Source organism: Panthera tigris, chromosome E1, assembly GCF_018350195.1.
Source record: "Panthera tigris isolate Pti1 chromosome E1, P.tigris_Pti1_mat1.1, whole genome shotgun sequence".
Lineage (NCBI taxonomy): Eukaryota > Metazoa > Chordata > Mammalia > Carnivora > Felidae > Panthera > Panthera tigris.
In genome coordinates this window covers 34,802,363-34,826,812 of record NC_056673.1, presented here as the reverse complement: position 1 = coordinate 34,826,812, position 24,450 = coordinate 34,802,363, and the positions used below count along the sequence as shown (strand labels likewise).

The window sequence follows — 24,450 nt, the reverse complement described above, 5'->3', positions numbered from 1 at the left end:
TAACTTCACATTCTAGAGGAGGGACAATAGAGAGAGGTGGGGGAGGGGCATGTGGCCCAGTGGGTCTCTGGGCTGCCAAAGAGAGAGGCAGGGTCCAGAGTAGACTGCCTTTCGGGCCAGCAGAGGACAGGGCAGGTGACGATTCTGTTCGTTGCTCAGACTCTGGACCCATCCTGTCACTCTAGATACATGTCCAGGGAGGGTTTCTATTTATAAGTGAGTGAGGTCAGCTGTTCAAGGCAAGGGAAGTTGGGGGTGGATTGGGGTGGAGGGGTGGTGGAAATCCAGATGTGGCAGGTCTTAACTTTGAAGGGATTCACAGACTCCTTTGGGATTCTGCTGAAAAGTGGGGACTCTCTCCCCAGAAAATACACACATGCAGGGACACCCCACATGTGGCCTTCGAGGACAAGGGTTTATGGACACCTCCCACCCCAAGTCTATCCCTTGGGCCTTCTAGCAGTTCTTGGCCTCCAGACAGAGGAGCCCTGTCTTAGGAGCTGAGGCTGACCAAGCAGAACAGGGGGGGGGGGGGGGGGGGGGGGGGGGATGATCCTTTTAGAGCCGTCCTGGCCCCAGATTTCCAAAGTCTCTCCAGATGTGGGGAGGGTGGGGAATGGGTGCTGTTTTGGAGATGGCTGGCTAACGGGGTGTTCACATTCCTTCAGGCGTCCTCTGGTCCTATAGGCTCCTGCGGCTCAGCAAACACCTCCTCCTGTGCACAGCATGCCAGAATAGGATGACAGAATGGCAGGGGGCGGGGGACAGAGCCAGAAGCACCAGAAGCACCGGAGAAATTTAGGTTCTAGCCGAAAAGTTCTGCTTCACGGACGATTATGCCAAACGTTGTAAGGGAGGCTTCTGGGGACAGAGGAGAGATGCTCACACCCAGCTGGGGGGCTTGGAAGGGCTTCACAAAAGAGGTGGCTGTTGAGAGGGGTCCTTGAAAGCTAGGCGGGATTGGTGCAGAGAGGCCTCGATGGAAGGATTAAGGGGAAATCTGGCAACCTAGCCTGGAGGAGCACAGGGTGGCGTGGGATGCTCAGAGGACAGTCATGTTGCCTCCCACCCCCACCCCCACCCCCACCGAGGTGTCTGAGCAGGAGTGATGTGAGCCCAGCTGTGTTGAAGGAAGCCAGAGATTCCAGTGGGTGCGGGCTGGGTCGAGGGAGAGGCCCAGAGGCTATTTCTGTCCTTCAGACCAGAGGCAGCAAGGGCCCCAAGTATGGTGGTGGTGGAAAGGACAAGGGGGCGGGGGCCGGCACCTGCTGCTGGAGGGATGAGGGCCCACAGGAGTCCTAGATAACTCCCAGGCGCCAAGACAGAATTCTGGAGGGTGATGGAGCTGGCTGTCCGGGAAGGGGCAGGTTTGATGGAGGGGGTGGGAGGGTTTGTTTTGGAGCGCTGCATTTGAGCTGGAGGCCGGCCATCCCGGGAACGCTATCAGGCAGGTTGGCTCTCTGGGTGAGGAGCCAAGGGCTTGGAGGGAGATTGTTTAGTGTCGTCCACACCCCAGTGACAGCCGGGTGGGAGGGGGCTGCGGCGGTGGGAGTCGGGAGCTGGGGGGGCAAGAGGAGGGAGTGGGTTCTGACTGAACTCTGAGCAGAGAAAGGGGACGGGAGAGGAGCCCTAGGAGGGCAGGAGGGGGCACGGGCGCTGGCAGGTGGGGCCGACAGCAGGCCCTGGTGCTGTCCTGGCATCCCCTGAGAGAGGGATTTGGAAGAGAGTCTAGACAGAGCTGGGGTTTGGGGGGACTAGGCCTGCACTCACATGGGGGTTTCTGCTCTGAGCCCAGGAAAGGAGACTGGGGGAGTGAGGGAACAGGGGATACGTGAACAGGGCCCTGGGGACGTGGGGTGTGTGTGGAGGGAGGTGCAGGTGCGGGTGGAGGAGGGGAGGAGAGAAGAGTCGGCTGTGCTGTGCGTCACAGAGCTGTTTGTGGGGAGGGGAGCGGAGCCGGGGGGGGGGGTGCGGGGAGAGACCAGGCTGAGTGGGGACGAGGCGGGGCGAGGAGAGGGAGAAGGTTTGGAACAGCTCTAGGTGGGGAGAGACGGAGCCCCAGCAGCAGAGGAGGGTGAGGGAAGGTACAGAGCTGCCGTGAGGCCCCCAGCTGGCATTGCCCTGTCCAGTCAGCACAGGCTCGTGACAGCACCGCTCAACAATTCGATGGCCGCAGCAGAAACGGAGGGGGTGGGGTCTTACCTGGACTGGGGCCGGCCCGGCAGGGGCGCTCTGAGGTCTGCGGCAGGAAGGCAGCCTTGAAATGGTCCGCCCCGGGCTCCAGGCTGAGAGGGTGTCCTGGCAGGTGAGGGGCAGGGGCCCCAGCTCCAGAATCTGGAGTCTCAGGGGCTTTGGCTTGGCTGTGTCCCAGCTGGGAGCACACTGTGAGTGCCGTGTGCCTGCTTTGCTGGTGTGTTTCCTGGAGGTGACTTCCGGGCGCTGGTAGGAGATTGTGGGGAGGGGCTGGAGCCACCCCTGGATACGGGGTTCTGGGGCACAGTGACACCCAGCAGTGGGCCCAGTGGGCATGAGGGGCCGCAAGGGGATTGGCCCAGAGAGGCAAAGTTCCAAGCTGGAGAGCTCCCGGAGGTCTGAGAAGAGCAAGGTGGTGATCGATATGGTGAAGCCCGTGGGCTTTGCTTGAAACCACCTGCCATCCAGGTGGCTCCTGACTTCCCACACCCCTCCTTGGAGGAGGAGGAGGCAAGAGATGCCAGTGACCCTTGCCCCATCGCTGTGGCCTGCCTGGATTCCCCTATCCTGGGTTGGGGGAGGGGGTACAGCGGGCAGGACTGTCAAAAGCAGAGGTGAAGTGAACCAAGGAGCAGAGATTTCAGGTCAGTGGAGCTGTTGGGAGCGGAGGAGATGGGGGTGGGGTGGCGCTGGGGCAGGTCTGGGGTGACTCGTACGAGCCTCTGCCCAGCTGTCTCCTGGCTCACCCACTCCTCTCGCCATCCCCGTGTGCCGGAGCCGCTCCTGGGCCTCCTGCCTGGGTCTCTGCAGCATCCCCCTAATTGGTCTCCGTCTCTCCATCTCTCCAAGCCGTCAGCATGCTGCCACCACCGCAGCCAGATTAATCTTCTTAATACACCACTCTGCACATCTCTTTCCTCCCCCCAGAAGCCCCAGTGGCAGCATCTCGGGCAGAGGCGAGTCCAGCCCCAGTGGTGGGACAGAGTTCAAGGCCATCCTGCCTGGGCCCTGCCAGCCTTGCAGCCGTGTCCTCCACGGACCCCTCCCCCGCTCTGACCCCGGAGAAGCACTTGATTCTCTGTCCCTGTCCCCATGCATTCCTTCCTCTGCATCTTTGCTCCTACAATCCTCAGCTGCGGGTGCCCTCCATGGGGTTCTCCTTCCGCCCCTTCCTCCCCGGCCTCAGCTGGGCTTGAGCTCCCGGGGTGCTCCTGGTGTCTGCCCCCAGCATGGGGCTTCGTGCGGCCTTGCAGGCATTCCGTCCTGCCGTGTGTGAAGCCCGCGTCCACCGTCAGTGCCCGCGGGGCCGCCTGAGCGTGGCTCTGGGCCGGGTGTTTTCATGGTCTTTAGCGCCTCTGTTCTGCAGAGCAGTTCTGCCATGAGGTGATGCTACCCTGTTTAACGGCGAAGGCCACTGGGGATCAGAGGGGCTAAGGGACCTGCCCAAGGTCACAGGCAGAAAGTCTCAGGGTTGGCCGGCCTCCCACACTCTGGTTCCACCCCATGTTTTGATCACCAGTGTTCTGCACGCTGTGGGCCCGTTAAGGGTTGGCTGATGGAGGTGAGACCTGATGCTTTCAGGGGATCCTGGTGCCGAGAAGTATCGGGGAGCTTGTTGGGGGGGGGGCTATACTTGCTCCAAGAGGACAGGCTGAGGGGAGGGGAAGTGTTAGGAGGTGGGGCGTTTGCAGTTAGCATCTTCCCAAAGAAGAGCCCGGGGCCCCTGTGTGGGAGAGGCTGCCTGGCCTCAACTCACTGCAGCCCCCCGCTGGGCCTTGACGTCTTGAGGGAGGATTGAGACCTGAGAAAGGACTTCCTGGCAGCAGGAGAGAGTCGGGAGGGGGGCTGGTGCCCACCTGGTGGCGGGGGGGGGGGGGGGGGGCTTCCTGAGCCAGCGGTGTGACCTCCACCAAGTCACCACACCTCTTGGAGCCTCAGTTTCCCCGGCTATCTAAGGAGGCAGGGAGGAAATGAAACCCTGGGAGGGACGGGGTAGCCAGCGCACTGCCCCGGGGAGATACTGGCAGAAGTTGGCTCCCTCCCCGCCCCTTTGCAGCTGCAGTGGCTGTGATCACGGCTCTGGTCCCTGGGGCCACCGTGTTGCTAAGATTGTGTCTCTGTATCCTCGTCCTGCGTCCTGCCTGTGTTTGCAGAACGTTCCCAGCCTCCGATTTAGTAACTTGGGCTGACCTGTCTGGGGAGGAGTGCCTTTTCCCATGGATCACGGGGGGATTCCGGGGCCCTGGGAGCAAATAGGCATTGCCCGGGGGTGTGTGCCGTGAGACTGCCCAGGAGAGAGAGGGCAGGCTGAGGGACAGTGCCGGCTTTTCCTTTTCACCTGCTGTTCCTGTCCAGCTGCCTGGAGTCATGAGGAGGGGGGGGGGGTCCAGCCTTTGCTGCCTGCTCCCCTCAACCAGGACCTCAGGGGAGCCCTGTACCACCTTTCCATTGAGGCTCTCGGCCGGTGTGCAGGTGTCCATGAGCCATGAGCCATCGGGTATAGACCATTGCACCCCACCTTGAATGACATCAGGGAATTCTGGAAATACCCCCCTCCACATGCCCCGTGCTGGTCGTACTTTTAAGATTCACTAATGGAGTCGATGCAAGAGGCCAAAAGCTACTGTGCTTTCAGCCACTTTTTTTAAAAAAAAAAAGGTTTATTAATTTTTATTTTTGGCAGCGTTTTTTGAGGTATCGTGTATATGCCATAAAATTCACCCATTGTAAGCTGTACCTCAGCTGTGCCTTCGAATCAGCGTGTTCTTTATTCATACATTAAGTTCATGCGAAATATGGTTTTGTAGACTTTAGAAGGCGTGTTATGAATTCAGTGTGTCTGGATTCACGGGCGTCTTGCTGTCACCTGGGGTGGGTTTGGCCCCTGACTGCTGCCTCGTGTTATCAGAATCCGAATGAAATGGGATTGGGTCCCACTCCCTGATTCTCCCTGCCCCGTGACTTTGAACCCGTCATTCACCATCTCTTGACCTTTCGGCTCTTATCTGAAGTGAGGGTGCCAGGGCAGTTATGTGGATAGCATGAGGTGAGATGCAGGGTGAGCCTGGGGACCCTCAAGGCATTGCACCTGTGCCCATCACCTTTATGCAATCCAGCTGGACAGCTGGGCAGGTGGCAGAGTGACAGGGAGGCAGGCTCACTGAGCCTGGTCCCTGGCAGACTGGACTCGGGATGCCAAGAGGGGATCCACTTAGTCAGGAGGGATCTGAGCCCCGAGCTTTACCTGTCCTGACGATGACCCCTTCCCCGCCACCTGCACTATGCTAATGCTGGAGGGGCCCAAGATCCTGTCTCTCTGTGACCCCATTCACTAGGTCAGGTGGCAGTGTCCTTTCCTGCCCCCATTTGCCGTCTGGGGAGCAAGGACTTGCTCGGGATCTACTGGACCAATGGGCTCCTTGCCACACCGGCCCTGTATCAGCCACCCACTCTCTGGACGGCTGGCTCTCGGCCCTGCCTGCTGACCCTGGCCCGGCCCCCCAGGCCTGCCTTCGGAAAGAATCCGTGCACAGGCCGAGAGCTTCTCTCCTCCTGAGTAGCTGTTGACCCCCAAACACCCCTCACCTGCCAGCCAGAAGGCCCTTCCTTCCAGGTCTCCCCACCCCCTACCCAGGCTGGCCACACAAAGTCAGGCCGTCAGGATACATTTGGTGGGTGCCCAGGCCTGCTTCCGTGCTTGGGTGACCTACCTGGGCAGCCAGCCAGAGGAGGCAGCTGGGTAAACAGGGGGAGGTGTCTGATGGACTGAGAGCTTCATCTGGTTGTTTATTTTAACTGAAACTTCTTGAGCTGTTTTGAAACGAAGGCTTTGGGGCGATCAAGACACCCCATTAGGTAGGCATTGAGCTCCACTGAGCCAATCATACCTCACCCTGCATCTCCAGCCCTCAGCTCAGCCCTGCCGCTCTCTTTCTCCCCAAACACGGTTCATTCCTCGTGCTTCGCCCTGTGACGCCTTCCGCGCCCCTTTCCCTGGAGAGACCTTACCCTTCAGAGCTCATTGCAAACGCTGCTTCCTGACTAAGGCTTTCCCAGCCTTAGTTCCTCCCTCACCGTCTCTCCCCTGGACTCTTGGATTTACCGTCGGGATAATTTATTTTGGCATCTAAGTATCTAAGGCCTCTTGTGGTTACTCAGCTGTTTTGTGTACGACCTGTTTCCAGAGAGACTCTGGGCTCCCGGGAGGCAGGGAGAATAGTCGGCATGTTTTTGCGGCTCCTTTCTTACCTGATGTATTGCTAGGCATACAGTAGACGCTTAATTTTGACGGAAGGGAGGGAGGGAGGTGACGAGTGAGCTGGAGTGGCAGACGTTTTTCATTATTTTCTGACGACCTCTCTAGGATGGGTCCTCGATCCCAATCCCGGACCCTGGCTGGAAGCATAAAAGTGATTACCGCCAGTGTTTTACATTTGGCCAGAGAGGTTGAGAATCTTGCTGAAGGTCACACAGCGAGTGGACAGGATGGGCTGGCAATGAACCCGGGCATCGCAGTCTCAAGGGGCAGCCCCAGGTCCTCCTCGTCTGCGACAACCTGCTCGGTCACCTCCTTTCTGCCCACCAGCACGTTTGCGTGTGCCTGCGGGCGTACGTGCGCGCGCGCGTGCTCGTTCGTGTGTTTGTGTGCACGGTGTGCGGGGGTGTGCCGTGTGTGCCTGTGTCTGGAAGAAAGCAACGTTAGCCAACAGTTGTCCGGGAGAAGGCTGCCAAATCCACAGAGTAATTGTAGAGCACGTGTGACTTTGCGTGTGGCTGTGTGTCTGGGTATGCGTGTGAGGCCTTGGCGGTCGCCCTGTGACATTGGCCAGCCTCGCTGCGCCGCTGGCCACGGCCTGCTGAGCTGACCGGGCAGCACAGGACAAGAAGGGTCTCGGACCTCCTCGCAGGCGGTGGGCAGAACCTATTATACAGGCTTCCCGCGAGCCTGCGGTCCCAGGCTCTGAGACCCGGGGCTGAGATTTGGCGTGGCAGCTGCCCCCGAGTGCATTTCCTCATGGGCCGTTTGGGGGTGAGCCCTCCTCTGGAGAGTCCATCCAGCATCACCACTGCCCGCCCCCCGCCCCGCCTACCCCCCACCTTGCTATTCCTGCTGCTTCTCTGCCGGTGGCCTCCGCTAGGGACGGCAGGGGTGAGGGGCTCAGGGGTGAGCCTCGGCTGCTTCATACCCCACCCTGCCCTCCAGCCCGAGGAGCTCACCAACGCCCTGGAAATCAGCAACATCGTCTTCACCAGCCTCTTTGCCCTGGAGATGCTGCTGAAGCTGCTCGTGTATGGTCCCTTTGGCTACATCAAGAACCCCTACAACATCTTCGATGGCGTCATCGTCGTCATCAGGTATGGCGGCCCCTCCACTGCCTGTCGCCTGAGGAATGCCTGTGGGGTGGCTTGGACGAGAAGCCAGGCAGCCTGTTCCTCTGGGGTGGAGGGGTCTGGAGTCAGGCCCCACTGACCCCCGCAGGCCCTGCCACTTCCGCAGTGCGGGGTGGGGGGGGTGACCCGCTGTGCAGTCTCCTCTCCCCACTTCTGCTTCTTGCCCTTGAGCCCATGCGGGCCCCGGGGCGAGTGAGGACTGGGCAGCTGGCTTTGCAGAGGAGCTGAAGGGGGTGTGAGGCCCGTCCAGCAAAGTGCTTGGAAACCATCTCAGACACCCTCGACTTGCTTTAGGGTTTCCCAGACCCTGGGAAAGTGCTCCGTCCCCCTAGGCCTGGGGCCAGGAGAACTGCCTTATTGCTTTTTGGAACCGGCTTTAGATTTCATTAGAAGGGAACAAAGCAAATATTCCCTAACTTGACGCTGTTGCATGGGCCGGAATGTGGGAGAGGGTTGTCCGCTGCCAGGAAGTGATCTCCGGCCTGGAGAGAGGAGGGCATGGAGAGGGCCAGAGCTGTCACCTACACCCGTCTCGGAGGTTCCCGCCTGTGCCCCGTGCCCTGGCGCTGGGCCGGCTTTTCCAGGCCCTCTCAGAGGGAGGGGTGGCGGGAGGGCGAGCACGCAGGGGCTCAGGCTCCCCGCCCTCCTTGCAGCGTGTGGGAGATCGTGGGCCAGCAGGGGGGTGGCCTGTCGGTGCTGCGGACCTTCCGCCTGATGCGGGTGCTGAAGCTGGTGCGCTTCCTGCCGGCGCTGCAGCGACAGCTGGTGGTGCTCATGAAGACCATGGACAACGTGGCCACCTTCTGCATGCTGCTCATGCTCTTCATCTTCATCTTCAGGTGAGGGCAGGGGCGGCCTCCGCGCCGGCTGGGAGGAGGGCCTGAGGGGCAGGGGGTGCCCCCGCCCCTGCCCCCGCCCCTGCCCCCCATCTCCCGGCTCCTGTGTCTTCAGCATCCTGGGCATGCATCTCTTCGGCTGCAAATTTGCATCTGAGCGGGACGGGGACACGCTGCCGGACCGGAAGAATTTTGACTCCCTGCTCTGGGCCATCGTCACCGTCTTTCAGGTGCCAGGGTAACCAGGCAGGGGTGGACGGTGGGGGGGAGGGGGGAGGGCGGGGCGGGGCACCCCCGGTGAAGGCCCTGACCCCCAGCCTCTGCCCACAGATCCTGACCCAGGAGGACTGGAACAAGGTACTCTACAATGGAATGGCCTCCACGTCGTCCTGGGCTGCTCTTTATTTCATTGCCCTCATGACCTTCGGCAACTACGTGCTCTTTAATCTGCTCGTCGCCATTCTGGTGGAGGGCTTCCAGGCGGAGGTAACCCCCTGCCCACAGCAGTCCAGTTCCGGGAGGAGTCGGCTGCCTGGCTTGAGCCATGGTGGCCGGGGAGGTCTCGCAGAAAGTGCCCATCAGGCCAGGCTGGGGGACTTGGGGTGGAAGGTCCTGGGTCTCGGGCAGCCCCTCAGCACCGGGGAGACAGGGCGGTTGTGGGGGATCCCTGGGCCCACTAGCTCCTGAGAGGGCTTCCGCATCAAGGTCAGCCAGATTCTTCCCCGGAGAGCTGGATAAGTGTTGGCACACGGTGCCAGTTGGATCCCGAGTGCGGGTGCTCTCGGGGACATCCAGAGGGGACCCCTCTGAGCCGAGGGGTGGGGGCAAATCATCCAAGCTCCGGCTAAACTGATGAAGATGCCACCAGGTTCCAGGCAGGGCTAAGCTGCCCAGGGTGAGAAATGAGCCCAATTAGCTGCAGGCGTGGCAGAGACGAGCGTCCTATTTCCAGCCCAGGCTCCATCACCTCCGTCACAGGCGGCGTCATCCATTCATATTGATTTGCATCGATCCTGCCCTGGCTGTGCCAGGGCTCAGCACCTGCCTGGAGGGCCGTACATCGTTTCTGTCCCTCAGCTCCCCACCGCCCGTCCCCCGAGCTCCGGGCCCAGCCCAGCCTCCAGTCCAGGCGTCTTTTACAGGCAGGCTGACCCAACCTAGAAATGCTCCAGGTTGGGCGCAGAGAAGCTCTTGGTCCAGTTCTCTCCGGGTGACCCGGATGGAAACTCCCGCTGCGGCCTGGTCTATAAATACTCGGCACACGGTGGAAAAACAAAAATCTATTTTCCGACTCTTTCCCAGCCTTCGCGAGGGAGGGCCGTTCCCCGTAGGCCGGCTGGGCTGGTGGGGTGCGGGTGCCTCTGTCCCACACCGGCCCTCTCCGGCTGCCTGCCGGCCGTGCACATTCTGTACTTATCCATTATCGCATTTCCTCCCACTGGGTGGCAGCGAGGGCAGCTGGTGGGGGAGGCCGGCCCTGCCTCTGGTGATGGCCGGGCCTCTTGTGCCGAGGGACGAGGCACTTCATTGGGGGTTCCCCGGGGCCTGAAAAGTTCAGGGGTGACACCATGCTCCCGTAAGAGCCAGGGTCTCCGTGGACACCCACCGCTCTTAGCCGGTGGGAAGAACTGCTGAGCAGGGACGGGGGTCCCGCCGCCCCTTGCAAACCGCTACCCCTGGCGGCTAAGATGTCCTCAGAAAAATCCCCGAGGAACTCCTCCAGGGGATATGGAAAACACCCCGAGCCTATTCCCCTCCCCTCAGCTGGCCGTTCGGTCGTCTCAGCAGCCCTGGAGGTGCCCGGTGCAGACAGCCCCCTCCCCACCGCCGGCCCTTTCAGCAAACACCTTGTTAAATTGAATGCTGCTGAGCTGGCCTGGTTGCTAGGCAGCGGCGATGTCTGCTGTTGGGAAGGAAGACAGGTCACTCTGGCCTTGCCGGGGGCCTATGGCTGCCCCAGCCCGAGGGGTCAGCTAGGGCCTGGGGCCACGGCCGCCTCAACCTGCAGGGCACAGGTGCCCAGTGGCAAGAGTCTCAGAGTTTGATGCTTCAGGTCGGGGCTGGGATGGAGAAAGGATTTCCAGATCAACCCCCCTCCATGGGGGTGGGCGGCAGCCTGGCCCTGAAGTGCCCGCGGGAGGGGCTGGACCAGCCGCCCACTGTCCTGTGTGTCGTGGGCCAACACCTAGGTGGGGGAGGGGAGGGCTGGTCAAGCCAGGCCGGTGACCTGGATACCTCCAGAAGCACCTGCCCTGTCTTGTACAGAGTTTTAAGGCGGGGGGGGGGGGGGTGTTGCACATGTGGCTCTGAGGAAGCCCCACATTCTGGGAGGAGAGGCTGGTTGTTGCTGTTGTGATGGCCCGCTCTTTTACAAAAGAGGCAGCCCCCCTCTGCGAGGAAGTTGTTGGTCGTCAGTAGCAGGAGGGCTCCAGGGTAGCCCCAGCTGGCCTGGCCACCTTGCCAAGAGGTCAGAGGGAGGAGGCCCGGGAGACGGGGCTGGCTCGGCTGCCCATTTGCCGACGTGCAGGGGGCAGCATCCTGAATCCCTGTGTATTTGTCATGCACACACTTAATTAAATGAGCAGACAGCAGGCCCTGTGTGAGGCCATTAATTGGTATTAAACAACATCATAGCTGTCATCCCAGTGTTACTTGTCACATCCCATCCCAGTGGGAGCAGCTGGACCCGGTCTGATTCTGGGGGACGCAGGCTGGGCGTATGGGAGTGGGGAGCCCCGCTGCAGCTCCCGGCCCGCAGCCTCCTCCCGGCCTCTGGCTCATGCCCTCCTCCTTCCCCGCCTCCCTGCCCATCCCCAAGCCCGCTGCCAGTGCGGGGCCAGTACAAGGTGAGCTGGAGACTCAGGTGCAAGGCCCAGGTGGACCTCTGACTCTCTGCGTGCCTGGGGACAGCTGTCTTAGCTTCTCCAAACCTCAGCTGCCTCCTTTATGGTGACACGAGTGACTTCCTTCCCGCCTTGCGAGAGGCGAGCTGGTGTGACTAAAGCAGTTTCCGGGCGGCTGGCATGCCCCTTGTGCATCGTAGCTGTCATTATTAGGATTACTGGGGGGCTCGATCTCCTTGCCTGCCCTTTTCCCCCACCTTCATGGCCTCTGCCCTCACCCTTCAGATTCATTCGGGCCCGAGGGCCTGTGGTTGAATTCTGGAAGGCCGTCTGTCCCCTTTCTCCTCCTCCCCTACCCCCAGTGTCTCGTCCCCCTTCCACCCCTGTTGGGTTTGTGCCATCCTTTTCTTCGTCCTCTTTTGACACTGCTGATGTTTGAAAGCCCGAGCACCTGTGACCAGCGCCCGTCCCCTGCCTCCCCGTCTCCCTGTAGGAAATCAGCAAACGGGAAGATGCGAGTGGACAGTTAAGCTGTATTCAGCTGCCTGTCGACTCCCAGGGGGTAGGTATGCGATCATGAGTCGGCATGCCCCCACTCCCCGTGCCCTGTGCCCCCTCCACCTCCGTGTCTCTGTGCTCGTGTTCACGCTCAGCCGCTGTGCAACTGTGGTAGCTGTGGTGGTCATTGGTGTCGTGAGGTTTGCTTCGATTTTAAGTCCCTTCCCCCTGAGGACATGGAGAGGAGGGGCCTCCTTGCCTCTGCCCCCACCACCCTGCCAAGGGCACTGTTCCCGTCCCCCGCTGGACCAGTAGAGGGGCGGGAGAAGGAAGGGACTTAGAATCTCTGTGTGCACGTGTGTGGTCCACCGTGTGTGGGTGCCTACACTGAGGTCCCCAAGGAGTCCGAGTCTCGGGATCGTGGCCGCAGACTGCGCTTCCCCATCTCTCTCCCCTCCCCCTTGCCCTGAGCCCCTATTGGAGACCCCCACAAGCTGCCTCAGCTCAGGACAAGTCTTTGGAGGATGTGAGGGTGGGGTGCCTCTTGCCAGAAGGTCCCAGATTTTTAAACCCACTTCCGAGTCTCTGGCCCCCTGGCCACCTGGGAGGTCCAGCAGGCATTTGGGGGCCTGCCCCCACTCTGGCCTCCACACCGAGCCCGTGCTCCACTGTTTCCTGCGCTGGCCCTGGAATTCGGGCCAAGGCCGGGGTTCCCGCGGGACCCCATAGTGCTGTGCATCCCGAGCGGCCCCCTGGAGATCCCACTCGATAATTAAAGGCCTCGTTAGGGATGTAAACTGAGTTAATGAAAATGATCCCCTGAGATGCCAATTACGCAATATTTATGCCCTTATCAAAAGTAGCAATCAAGTATTTCTTAATAACTTCTTAAGGAGAAGTGTGTAATTACTGGGGAACCCACTGACCTGCTAAGAAGGAAGAAAAAAGTACCCCAGAGACAGGGACAGAGGTAAAAATGGGGCCAGGGGACGGGGTGGGGTCTTGGGAAAGACGAGGGGAAGAAGCAGAGGGCCTGAAGTGGCCTCCTTGGGCTGAGCTGCTCTGTCTGGGGTCTTTCAATTTCCTTCTGGGGTCCTCAGGTCTGCGGCTCAGGGGAGGGCAGCCATGGAAGGAAAGCAGAGGGCACAAATGGCCTTGGGAATTTAGGCTCTAGTGACCATTTCACTCAGGTCCCCAGCTCCCTTTGGCCTATGCCACCCGCCCACCCGCCTGCCCGGCTGTTCCCCTCTCCCCTCAGCCCTTCCCGGAGCCAGTCCCCGCCAGGCTGGTTGTGCCGTGGGCTATGGGGTTAGCCGTGGCTTTCTCTGAGGTGTGGCAGGTGGGAGGCAGAGGTGTCGGGGGCCCTGGGGAGCTCTGGGCCCCACGCCTGGATGGTGTGGCCTGTGCCAGTGCATGCCTCGTGCCGTGGTTGCTGGTTCCCATAGCCTATATGTGGTGTATGCTTGTGGAGACAGGGAGGCCTCAGTCCAGCCCACTAGCCCCTGCCGGGCCAGGTCTCTAATGGCCTGCTGCCCCCCCCACCCCCACCCTAGGGAGATGCCACCAAGTCCGAGTCAGAGCCCGATTTCTTCTCACCCAGCCTGGATGGTGACGGGGACAGGAAGAAGCGCCTGGCCTGTGAGTATCTATCCTGGGGGTGCGGGCCCTGGCCCTGGGCCAGCCTTGAGTGGACTCAGGGTCTCTCCTTCTCTCACTCCCCTGGCAGTGGTGTCCCTGGGAGAGCACCCGGAGCTGCGGAAGAACCTGCTGCCGCCTCTTATCATCCACACGGCCGCCACGCCCATGTCGCTCCCCAAGAGTTCCAGCACCGGCCTCGCCGAGGCGCTGGGCCCCGCCTCCCGCCGCACCAGCAGCAGCGGGTCTGCTGAGCCAGGGGCGGCCCATGAGATGAAGTCACCGGTATGGGGTGCACACGGGTGCCCTACGGTGGGACGTGCGCAGAGGTCAGGAGGGAAGAGAGGATGGGGGCGGAGAGGCCCAAGGCCTCTGAGCCCTAGGTTGGACAAACCCCTGGGAGGTCAGTAGGGCTAGTAATGCAGGCAGGTGCAGAGCTCTGGCCTTGGGGGGAGAAAGAGCAGTGTTCTAATCCTATTCTTGTGTTCCTTAACTGCCTTTGGGTGAAACTCAACCTCTGAGCCTCTGCTATAAGATAGGGGAGGTCCTTCTCTCCTTAATACTTCATCATAATAGCAAACCCCGTGCAGTTACTGATTCTGTACCAGAGCAGCCCCATGAGGTAGGTCTCATTATTATCCCCACTTGACAGATGGGGCCCCGGGTCTTAGCTTGCCAAACTGATTGGTGGGAAGCTCGGCAGTGAGCCGGTGACAGAGCCAGAAGTTTAATCCAGGAGTCGGCGTCGGGGCCCGCGCGCCTGCCGTCACTTTATACGGCCAGTCAGCTACATGAGGAATAGGTAGTCGTGTCGTAGCTCTTCTCCAGATGAGGAACTGAGGCACAGAGAGGTTTAGTCACTTGCCCAGGGTCACCCAGCTGGTGGGAGTGAGTAATCTGAACCCAGGCGTCTGGTCCACGGCTCCCGCTTACACCTCGACTCCTGATACGGCGCCAAGGAGGCTCACAGGAGACAGGGTGCCTGTGGGGGGTGGGGTGCAGGGCTGCGAGGTCCTGGTTGAGACCGCCCTCTCCCTGGCTCACCCCCACCCCCAGCCGAGTGCCCGCAGCTCTCCGCACAGCCCCTGGAGCGCGGCAAGCAGCTGGACCAGCAGGCGCTCCAGCCGGAACAGCCTGGGCCGAGCCCCCAGCCTGAAGCGAAGGAGCCCGAGTGGGGAACGGCGCTCCCTGCTGTCGGGCGAGGGCCGGGAGAGCCAGGACGAGGACGAGAGCTCGGAAGAGGAGAGAGCCAGCCCGGCGGGCAGCGACCGTCGCCACAGGGGCTCCCTGGAGCGGGAGGCCAAGAGCTCCTTTGACCTGCCGGACACGCTGCAGGTGCCCGGGCTGCACCGCACAGCCAGTGGCCGCAGCTCGGCCTCCGAGCACCAGGACTGCAATGGCAAGTCGGCCTCGGGGCGCCTGGCCCGGGCCCAGCGGCCCGACGCCCCCCCACTGGATGGGGACGATGGCGACGACGAGGGCAACCTGGTGAGGCCCCTGCGGGCGCGGTGACTTCTCACACCTGACCTTGAGTGAGGGGGGCAATGCCTGACCTGGCGCTGGGCTGGACGCCCCGCTCCCGGTTCCGTGGCTTTCAGGGAGTTACCGTCACGCCCGAGGGGTCTCAAGGGGTGCCGGCCCTGAAGCGGAGCTCCAAACAGCCCCTTTTTTCTCCCTATGCCCGCCCTGCCGAGCCCCAGATCCTCGTCACATGCGGGGCTGCGGTCCTTGGTGGATATGAATGGTTTCGGGCAGATGCGTATGAATCTTTCATGGTCCTCCCCCAGTGACTCAGAAATACCCATAACTCATCCCTCCAAACTGATGCCCTCCCCTGTCTCCCCCTCTCTCATCTCGACCTTATCACAAGTCTTGACTTCACGCCCGCCCGTCCTTACCCATTCACCCCTCCCCCGGCCTCCACACCACCACCACCTCTAACCCTGGGGGATGGGCACGTGGATCTAGGACCTCAGGGTTAGCGCGTGAGGAGAAGGGGCCAGGGTCTCCTCCCGCCAGGTGTGTCTTTGAACAGACAGCTGTGATGGGTACAATGTTTGATAATTGATGCAGCTCCCAAGCCCAGCGGGGAGGGAAGCAGGGAGGGCCTTCGGGGCTGGGCTGGAGGCTGGAGGCAGAGACATAAGCGCAGAGAGCCTGGGGGGAGGGGGGCGTGCCGGGGAGGAGACAGGAGATGCACGGAGCGAGGCATGCTCAGGGGACCAGAGGGGGCTTAGAGGGAGACTGGGGGTCTGAGGAATAAAGGAAGAGAAGCGGGGCTGAGGACTGGGCCCAGTGTGAAGGGCTGGGCAGGGAGTGGAGGCCATGTTGCTGCAGACAAGGGGTAGGGTGTGAGGAACTTGAGGGTCCCGGCCCCGCACACCAGTCCTGTGGTCCTTCTACAGAGCAGAGGGGAGCGGATGAGAGTGTGGATCCGAGCCCGGCTGCCCGCCTGCTGCCGGGAGCGAGACTCCTGGTCCGCCTATGTCTTCTCTCCTCAGTCAAGGTGAGCAGGGGATACCTGACCTCTCCTCCTGGGGAACTATCCCGCGACACCACCCTGGGGGACGCTAGAAGTGTCCTGGCCTGAGGGCACGTGAGAGAGGGGCCTCGGGCTGGGAGGGCCCCGAGGAGGCAAGGCCGCGCCCCGCTGCCCGGCCTGCCTCCTGCCCAGCCTTTGCTCGTCTCCGAACAGGTTCCGCCTCTTCTGTCACCGGATCATCACCCACAAGATGTTCGACCATGTGGTCCTTGTCATCATCTTCCTCAACTGCATCACCATCGCCATGGAGCGTCCCAAGATCGACCCCCACAGCGCTGTGAGTCACCAAAGACTAAACTTGGTGGCTGTAGGCTTCCCTTGCAACTGGTACCCAGGCTTGCCTCCTGTGTCCTTCTCCTGCCTCTGCCTCCATTTCCCTCCTGTGATGCACCAGCCCAGCTCGGGGAGTGGGGCCCTGCTCCTTACCTGGGTGAAAAGTGAGCCCCGTTGCATCCTGGCTATTTGCAGACAGCACGTTCTCATGAGCCAGGCACTTGTGGGGCCCAGCTGGGTGTGAGTCGGCGAGTGTCAGCGTGATGGGAGCAGCAGACTGGCCCCGGCGGGGCTGAGTGTCTTGCTGCCCCTGCTTCCTGCAAAGGGGCTCGGTTTTGCCCACGACCTGTGCGCTGCTGGGGGAGACGTCCTGCCCAGCCTCCCCCCTGGGCAGTGCAGAGTAGGGGAGAGGGAGCTGCCCTTTGCTCCTCTGGGTCCGGCCAGATCACAAACACGTAGGTTTTCAGGGAGGACATTGGTCACTTCTGCTTGGCTGTGAACCTGCTAGGCCCGCTCCGAAGGAGAAGAAGGGCCAGAGGCCTGCGTATCTGGACCTGCTCCCAGGGGCCTGACCTCTTCAGAATGGGTGCAAGTTGTTCTGGCGGCTGTCTCCCCCTACCCGGGCATCATAGTCCCCGCCCCAGACAACGGTGGCCCCTCATGACATCTTGCCGCACTTGCTTGGAGTGGCCCCCCCACCCCTCCCCACCGCCTCCCACACTGCTGTTCAGATTTCGGTGTTGCTGTGCTTTGTTTTTCATTAGGGTGGGCTCCAGCCAGGCCCGGGTGGGGAGGGAGAGACCCTTTTGAATGGAGGGCAGGCCTGAAATAGGTGGGTGAGGAGATCCCCACCCCTGGGGCTCGTGCAGGGTGGAGCGAGGGCAGCTGGTCACATAGGCCCCTGGTCGGCCTTCTGCCCAAGGTCTCGCTGCAGGGCCCTCTGTCATTGTCACCACATCTTCCCCTCAGTTCCTGCCCCCCTTCCCCGCTTCTCTCTTTCCCTTTCTCTGTTTCTTGCTCTCCCTGACTCTCATGGTCTGCGCGCTGCCTCTCCAGGCCTCTCCAGCCCTCTCTCGGCCACCCAGGGAGGGACTCAGCCTATAGATATCAGGGGACATGGGTCGCCTTCAGGGATGTACAGCCTCGCTTGCCCTGTGGCTCCATTTCTGGGCCACACAGCAGGAAAACAAGTGCAGGCAGAAGGGCGGAGAGTAGGATGAGGGGGGTCAGAGATCAAGGTAAACCCTGCTCCAGTTTTAAGAAGGGAATCAGGATAGGCCTGAGATATGGGGCTCAGATGAGAATTGTTGGGGGAACGTTTCCCCTTCCAGGCCATTCGGGGGGCGGGGGTGGGAGGCAGTGCTGTTCCAGGGCAGGGGTGAGACTGTCCAGAGCTGAGAGTCAGGGGGCCTGGCACTGGCTCTGTGTGTGTATGTGTGAGAGAGAGAGAGACAGAGACAGAGACAGAGAGACAGAGAGAGGGAGGAGGATTCTGGGAAGAGGAGATTGTCTGCCTTGTTGGGGAAGGTGGGAGTCATTGTCCTGAATCAAACGTCGGAGGCAGTTCCTGGCTTCTGTGTGCAGAGCAGCCCTGGCTCACGAAAGGAGGTCCTAGTGGGCAACACCCGCCTGCTGTCTCTTGCAGGAACGCATCTTCCTGACCCTCTCCAATTACATCTTTACCGCAGTCTTTCTGGCAGAGATGACCGTGAAGGTGATGGGGGGTCGGTGTTGCTCCGGGGCTGTCTGGTTTTCAGGGCCGGGTTGGTGGTGGGAGGGGATTGGAGAGATTGACCACAATCAGAGGGCAGGCCTGGGGACCGCAGGGAGGCGGCGGCCACAGTGATGCAGCGGGCGTCCCCAGGTGGTAGCGCTGGGCTGGTGCTTCGGGGAGCAGGCGTACCTGCGTAGCAGCTGGAACGTTCTCGACGGGCTACTGGTGCTCATCTCCATCATCGACATCCTGGTATCCATGGTCTCCGACAGCGGCACCAAGATCCTGGGCATGTTGAGGGTGCTGAGGCTGCTGCGGACCCTGCGCCCACTCAGGTGAGCCCCCGGCCGTGCGTCCTCCTCAGGGACGCCTCCAACAACTCCCTGATGGAGCGAGAGCCCCACGTGCCCCTGCTTCCTGCCTCTGACCCCCCACGGGGAACCGTGTCACCACTGGGCTCAAACCATGGCCCCAGGAGTTTCCGCACCCCCCCCTTGGGCACGCCCCCTCCACATGACATACTCCCCACGTGACATACTGCTCAGGGCTACCATGCCCCTGACCTTGTGCTGGGCACAATATAAGAGGCCACAGGCAGGGCCCTCGTATCCTTCAGCTGGAGCTGTGCCTGGGGTGGTAACATCAGGGATGACCATCCTCCCCGGTGAGGTAACAGACTCCTTCCCCCCACCTTCACACACCTTCACACGCCTCTCAGGGACCACCCAGCAGGTAACGCCTCTAGCAGGGAATCTGCTTCCTCAGGAAACCCTCCCTCAATCACCCTCCACCCCGCTGTCAGAACTTTCCATGGACGCGGACCGCACTGACAGACTAGTGATGCCTCCCTGGCTGTGATAATCCACCTCCCACCCCCTTCCCCTCCTTGCGTGCACCCTCCATGATCCCGGCAAGTCAACCTCCCTGTCCCCACGACACACTGCATCCCTGGGTAACACCTCCCTTGGGTTGAGTCCCCTCCCAGCCCCATCAGGTGATGCTTGGAGATCTGGGAGTGGAAGGGAAGATGGGGGAGGTGGGGGTGTCTGCATCCTGTTTTGAGACATTAGAGGTGGGAGTCCCCATGGCGGGGATCTTGTGAAAAGAGAACTGCCCAGGAAGCCAGAGTCCAAGATGGGGGACCCGTGAGCCCAGATGGGGGGTGGGGGTGGGGGAGCAGCAGGGCAAGGGACAAGGGAGCGTCGGAGCTGAGGGAACCCGTCTTATTCCCACCCCCCCCCCCTCCCCAGGGTCATTAGCCGGGCCCAGGGGCTGAAGCTGGTAGTGGAAACGCTGATGTCCTCGCTGAAGCCCATTGGCAACATCGTGGTCATCTGTTGTGCCTTCTTCATCATCTTTGGCATCCTGGGGGTGCAGGTTTGTGGGGGTCTGGGGGCCAGGTGTCAGTGGGAACCTGAGGAGTGGCCTTCCTCTTGGAGGAAGACTCCGAATCTGAGACTCCAAGCAGCTGAGACTCGAGCTGCAGCTGCCATCTTTATTCCAGAAAGGAAAAAACAGGGACACTTCCCTCGAGGCCCTAGGCCTCAGGCCCCTTTGCCTCCTGGGCGTTTTTGCAGAAAACTAGGAGCCTAGAAGAGGTTCCCAAAGGGATGAGGGCCTCAGAGAGGCTGCTGACCTGTGGTAGCTGGAGCACTGCCCTTGCCGCCCCCCCCTGCCCCCCTCACACGCCGCACTCTGGAGCGCAGACGCTGTCCTGGCCCAGTCTGCTCCGGGATCCCCTCCCCTCCTTCCCTGCTTGAGCCGAGTGGGCCGCAGGCCAGGCCTGGGGATCCAGGGCCCAGACAGCTGGGCCAGGTTAGCAGCGGTGAGCTGGCAGGCAGGAGGGTGCAGACCCCAGACGAGGCAGGAAGTGGGGGCTGCTGGGGGAAACTTGGCCTCCGGCCCAGGGAGGAAACTGGCTTTGCCTCCACCCCAGTCTTCCAGAACCCCCTGGCTCCAGCTGTTTCAGCTTTAGGGTAGACAGCTGGCTGTCGGGGCAAGCAGGGGAACTCCTGGGTGGCTACCGCCCCCCACCCCCCATTCCTGTCCTTTGGCTTCCTGGAGTGTCCTCTTTGCCCCGGGGAGAGGGCTGTTCCCGGTTTCCTAGAATTCTCTAGCCCCAGGGACCGGGCTGGGGTACACTCACCAAAGCTGTGTGGTGCCCCTTCCCCTTCCCTCGCTTCCAGCCGGCCTGGGTGAGCAGAGGCAACCCTCGTGAGCCCGGTCCTGGGCTTTTCCAGTGGATGTAGGTCCATCCTGAGTGGCTTGCCCAGACCCCCTGGTCCTCCTGACCCTCCCATCCCTTGCCCACCCACAGTCATAGCCAGATGTGTTCTGGAGTGAGGGTGAGCTTTCCAGTCAGAAATACCTGCGTTCAAGCCCCCTTTCTGCCACCTACATTCAACCTTAGTGAGTGAATTTACTCCTCTGAGCCTCAGTGTTCCTCATCTGTAAAGTGGAGTCTATAATACCTAGCCTGCCCCCACCATTAAACCAGGCCCCCTCCCCCAGAGTATCTGGTTCAGCGGGTCTGGGGTGGGCCTGAGAATCTGCATTCCTAGCGTGTTCCCAGCTGCTGCTGTTTGCTGGTCCACGGACCCCTCTTGGAAAACCCCTGGCTTCATCCTTTGTAGAAAATAAATAACTATTCCCCTCCTGCCAGCCTTCCTCAGCACCTGCCCCGATGACCTTTTCTCCTCTAGGGCCTCTGCTCCCAGGAGCCCAGAGGAAGGGGCGCCTGCGGGGGAGGCTTCTGTCAGTGTCTCCCTGACTTGGTTGAGCACCCTGTCCTCACTCAGGGTGTGCCCAGAGCTCTTTGGCCCCGGGGCTTGTGTGGGGGAGGAAGGGCTGGTGAGTTCCCATGGCCACAGCTCACTTCGCTCTGTCTCTGGGGATGTTTGTGCCCAGCTCTTCAAAGGGAAGTTCTTCGTGTGCCAGGGCGAGGACACCAGGAACATCACCAACAAATCGGACTGTGCTGAGGCCAGTTACCGGTGGGTCCGGCACAAGTACAACTTTGACAACCTCGGCCAGGTGAGCTCCGTGCTCCGGGGTGGGCGTGGGGGTGGGGGTGGGGGCAGGGGTAGTAGCAGGAGTCTGGAGGGGACACGGGCGCATGCGTAGTGATGCACACAGGGCAACTGACTTGCCAGGGCCTCAGCTTCATTAACTGGCTAATGGGACATAATGGTATTTCTTCGGGGGTTTGTCGTTAAGGGTGCGATGAAATGATGTGTGGATTTGCTGAGCATGGGACCGGCCACATCTATATTCTCGAGATACTGCCTTTGCTTACTCCATATTTGGAAAAATGGAGAAATGTCGAAAATAAAATGGCTCACTCCCTCTTGCTGGTTTGTTTCCCAGACCCAGCCTGGTTTTGCTCTCTGGATTTTCCAGGGCTCTGGTGTCTCTGGCTCCTCCTGGCTGAGGTCAGAGGGCTTGATCGTCTTCCATGGCTTCTTTGGCTTCATACCAGCCATGGAGCCCCGGGACAGAGAGCTCTTCTAGGGCCCAGAGTGTGATTAGGCCTGACCTCTGAAAGGCTAGGGTCCCCTGAGCTGCTGCCATGAGGTGCTTTGGGGACAGGTGGTGGGTGGTTTAGCCATACATCTTAGGTTTCACGTGGTTTCTCCTCCCCGCCCCCCCGCCCCGCCCCAAGGCCCTGATGTCCCTGTTCGTGCTGGCCTCCAAAGATGGCTGGGTGGACATCATGTACGACGGGCTGGATGCCGTGGGTGTGGACCAACAGGTAGGGCTGAGGTGGGCAGGATCCATCTTTGGGCTCGGGTCACTCAACAAGGCATGATGGGATGCAGGCACGGGACAGAAAGAGGGCAAGGCTGATTGGCAAATTCCATCAAAGAGGCATCACCCCATTAGCTGAGGCTTTGACCAGTAGCCTGAGGGCCATATCTGGGCGTGTTGTATTGGATTGCAACATGTTTACACTTCTTTGAATTAGTAGCAAACATTTAAAAATTGGTGGATTTCATGTGAAAATCCAGAGTTGGGCCTGCTCAGAAGTCTGGAGATCTGGGAACATAGGGCTTGCACTGCCTCAGGGCAGGAGTTAACCTGGAACCGAGCAGCCGGTGCCTCTTTGGGGTAGAACATCTACTCTCCACTTTGCCACAGTCCCCACCCCTCCCATTCACCCAGCACCTGCTGGGGCCCTGTAGCTAACCAAGTTTGCAGACCCTGTCTTAAGGAACCCGGGCTGTGGGGTGGCACCTGAGACAGTCAGGTCTGACGTATCCCTGCCTGATGCCTCCACCTGTCCTTCCTGATCCCCACCAGCCCATCATGAACCACAACCCCTGGATGCTGCTATACTTCATCTCGTTCCTGCTCATTGTGGCCTTCTTTGTCCTGAACATGTTTGTGGGCGTGGTGGTGGAGAATTTCCACAAGTGTCGGCAGCACCAGGAGGAGGAGGAGGCCCGGCGGCGGGAGGAGAAGCGTCTGCGGAGACTGGAGAAAAAGAGAAGGAGTAAGGAGAAGCAGATGGCTGGTCGGTAGTCTTTCCACATCTCTCTGAGTCGTGCTTGACCTTGGCCTTGTGACTGCAGGGGACCAGGGGCTGGGGCTGGGGGCAGGGAGAAGATGCTCCCACCGCCCCCTCCTCACCTCCTTCCCCTCAAGAGCATGTCAGCCTTTAGAGCACGCATGAAGCAGACCAATTCGGCCCCGTGGGGGAGGGGAGCAACCCCCCACCCTGGGGGGCTCCCCAGGTCTCAGCATCGTACTCCTCAGACGAGATGCCAGGTCGAAGCTGATGCATGACCTCTGCCAGCTCGTCCCTCAGGGGAGCCTTGCAGGATAAGGATCACCCTACTTTGTCGCTCGCCCAGAGACCCAGGGATTGGCCCAGGTGCCAGATGGGTCTGCTCCAAGGTTGGGGAGCGAGCACCTTGACCCTGTGCCTGCCTAGTGTCTGTAGCTGCTGAGCAAGGCCTCGGCAGAAACTACAAATGCGCAAGCAGCATGAGAGAACCCCAGACCCACTCTCTCCTCATCTCCAACAAAAGTCCCTGGCTTCCTGGCTGTCTTTTTTTTTTTTTTTTTTTTTTTTGGGCCAAGCCTGGGGCGGGGGTGGGGCGTGAAAAATCTCTCCTGGCTCAGGGAAGGTCTGAAGTTATAGGGACTCTAAGCCTTCGACCCCTCAGCCCCCTCACCTGTGATCTCTTGGCTTGGGCTGGGGGAGGCCCCCATCCGATCCCTCCTCATGCTCTTACGCCAGGGGTGGGCCAAGACTAAGGGGAAAGACACAGATTCCGGGAAGGATTCCAGAGAAGTAACGGGCGCGGGAGCCCCTTTGTTTCTCCAGGTGTGTCTGCACCTGTCTCCCTGTCTGCAGGGTTCCTGTCCGTCTGTCTGGTACTCAGTAATCTCTGTGACTCTCTCTCTCAGTCACTGCCCACGTCTCGCTGAGTGTCTTTCTGTGTGGGTTTCTCTAAGCCTTTGTGTGTCTGTCTCTGTTTGGTCTGCGGGGTTCCCTTCTCTGCACCCTTCCTTTCACACACCGCCTTCCTTACGCCAGTAAGATGTGTGCAGTGCTCTGAGCTTTCCCTTTGGTTTGTTGAAATGTGAGTACTACCAAATGGGTTAGGGGCTGTGGTGCCACCCCCCCTCCACTCTCCCCGTGGCTATATCTCCTGCTACCTGGGGGGGACACCTGGAGCGAGGGGAGGGGGTGTGGGTGGGGGGGGCGGGCAGGGGAGGGACAGAGCCAAAGCTCCCTGTGCGAGGGGAGGTGGGGGCTGCTCAGGACCGGAGGCGAGGAGATACTGGCCTCCGGGCAGCGGTGGGTGGTACGGTTCTCCACGTCCCACGTCCTCAACGCCCGTGCCCCAGGCCCCTCGCTCAGCTCTGGGGTAGGGCCCCCGCTGGGCTCTCCGTGTGGATGCCTGAGGCTGAGCTGGCACACCACCCCCAGCAGCCACGCTCCCACCCCTGCTCCATCGGCCCCACCCCTCCTTGCAGTCTGCCTTCTCGGCAGGGCATCTGCACATGGAATTCTTTTGGCAGGAGGCACTTGTGGTCCTGCCTGACCAGCTGGCTCCCCTTCTGGGGTCTGTAGCTATCTCAGGTGGTGCTGAGGCCGAGGCACGGGTAGGAGTGGACGTCTGTTCTGATGACCGACTGCCTGCCCCTCGCCGTGCCTTCGGCCCTCTGCCCCTGTGACCCCTATGGGCTGGCCCGATTGCTCATCTTCCTCAAGTGCCCTGGGCCCGGAGCTTGAGGCTGGACACTCAGGACCAGCCAGCCATGCTCAGCACACCCCATTCATAGGCGGAGTGAGGGTTGGAGCCAAGGGGGAGCGAGCTGCTTCTAGGGGGCCCTGCCCAGCCCAGCTGGTCCGGCCAGTGACCAATGTCGTGTTTCGTTCTTTTAGATCTAATGCTGGACGATGTAAATGCTTCCGGCAGCTCCTCCAGCGCGGCGCCAGGTACTGCGTCTGGGGTTGTGGGTTCCAGGGTGAGGCCCGGGGGCAGTCAGGCCGTACCTGCCCCCAGGCCCGCC

At 60.9% G+C, this 24,450-nt stretch overlaps 1 protein-coding gene across 10 annotated transcripts in view; it reads left to right on the top strand.

Moving 5' to 3' along the window:
• CACNA1G (calcium voltage-gated channel subunit alpha1 G) overlaps window positions 1-24,450 on the top strand; it is a 61,464-nt gene that overhangs the window by 21,411 nt on the left and 15,603 nt on the right. For 2 of the 10 annotated variants that reach the window (XM_042966374.1, XM_042966371.1), the window contains exons 10-26: window positions 7,397-7,548; window positions 8,238-8,423; window positions 8,536-8,650; window positions 8,751-8,906; window positions 11,757-11,825; window positions 13,315-13,399; window positions 13,488-13,681; window positions 14,453-14,884; window positions 15,802-15,902; window positions 16,092-16,215; window positions 17,857-17,925; window positions 18,076-18,260; window positions 19,176-19,302; window positions 20,833-20,958; window positions 21,587-21,676; window positions 22,225-22,417; window positions 24,323-24,376. In XM_042966374.1, the coding sequence (XP_042822308.1) occupies window positions 7,397-7,548; window positions 8,238-8,423; window positions 8,536-8,650; window positions 8,751-8,906; window positions 11,757-11,825; window positions 13,315-13,399; window positions 13,488-13,681; window positions 14,453-14,884; window positions 15,802-15,902; window positions 16,092-16,215; window positions 17,857-17,925; window positions 18,076-18,260; window positions 19,176-19,302; window positions 20,833-20,958; window positions 21,587-21,676; window positions 22,225-22,417; window positions 24,323-24,376 (2,458 nt within the window). Of the gene's footprint in view, window positions 1-7,396; window positions 7,549-8,237; window positions 8,424-8,535; window positions 8,651-8,750; window positions 8,907-11,756; window positions 11,826-13,314; window positions 13,400-13,487; window positions 13,682-14,452; window positions 14,885-15,801; window positions 15,903-16,091; window positions 16,216-17,856; window positions 17,926-18,075; window positions 18,261-19,175; window positions 19,303-20,832; window positions 20,959-21,586; window positions 21,677-22,224; window positions 22,439-24,322; window positions 24,377-24,450 lie in introns of all 10 variants that reach the window. The other 8 variants (XM_042966372.1, XM_042966370.1, XM_042966379.1 and 5 more) reach the window with 5 other exon arrangements.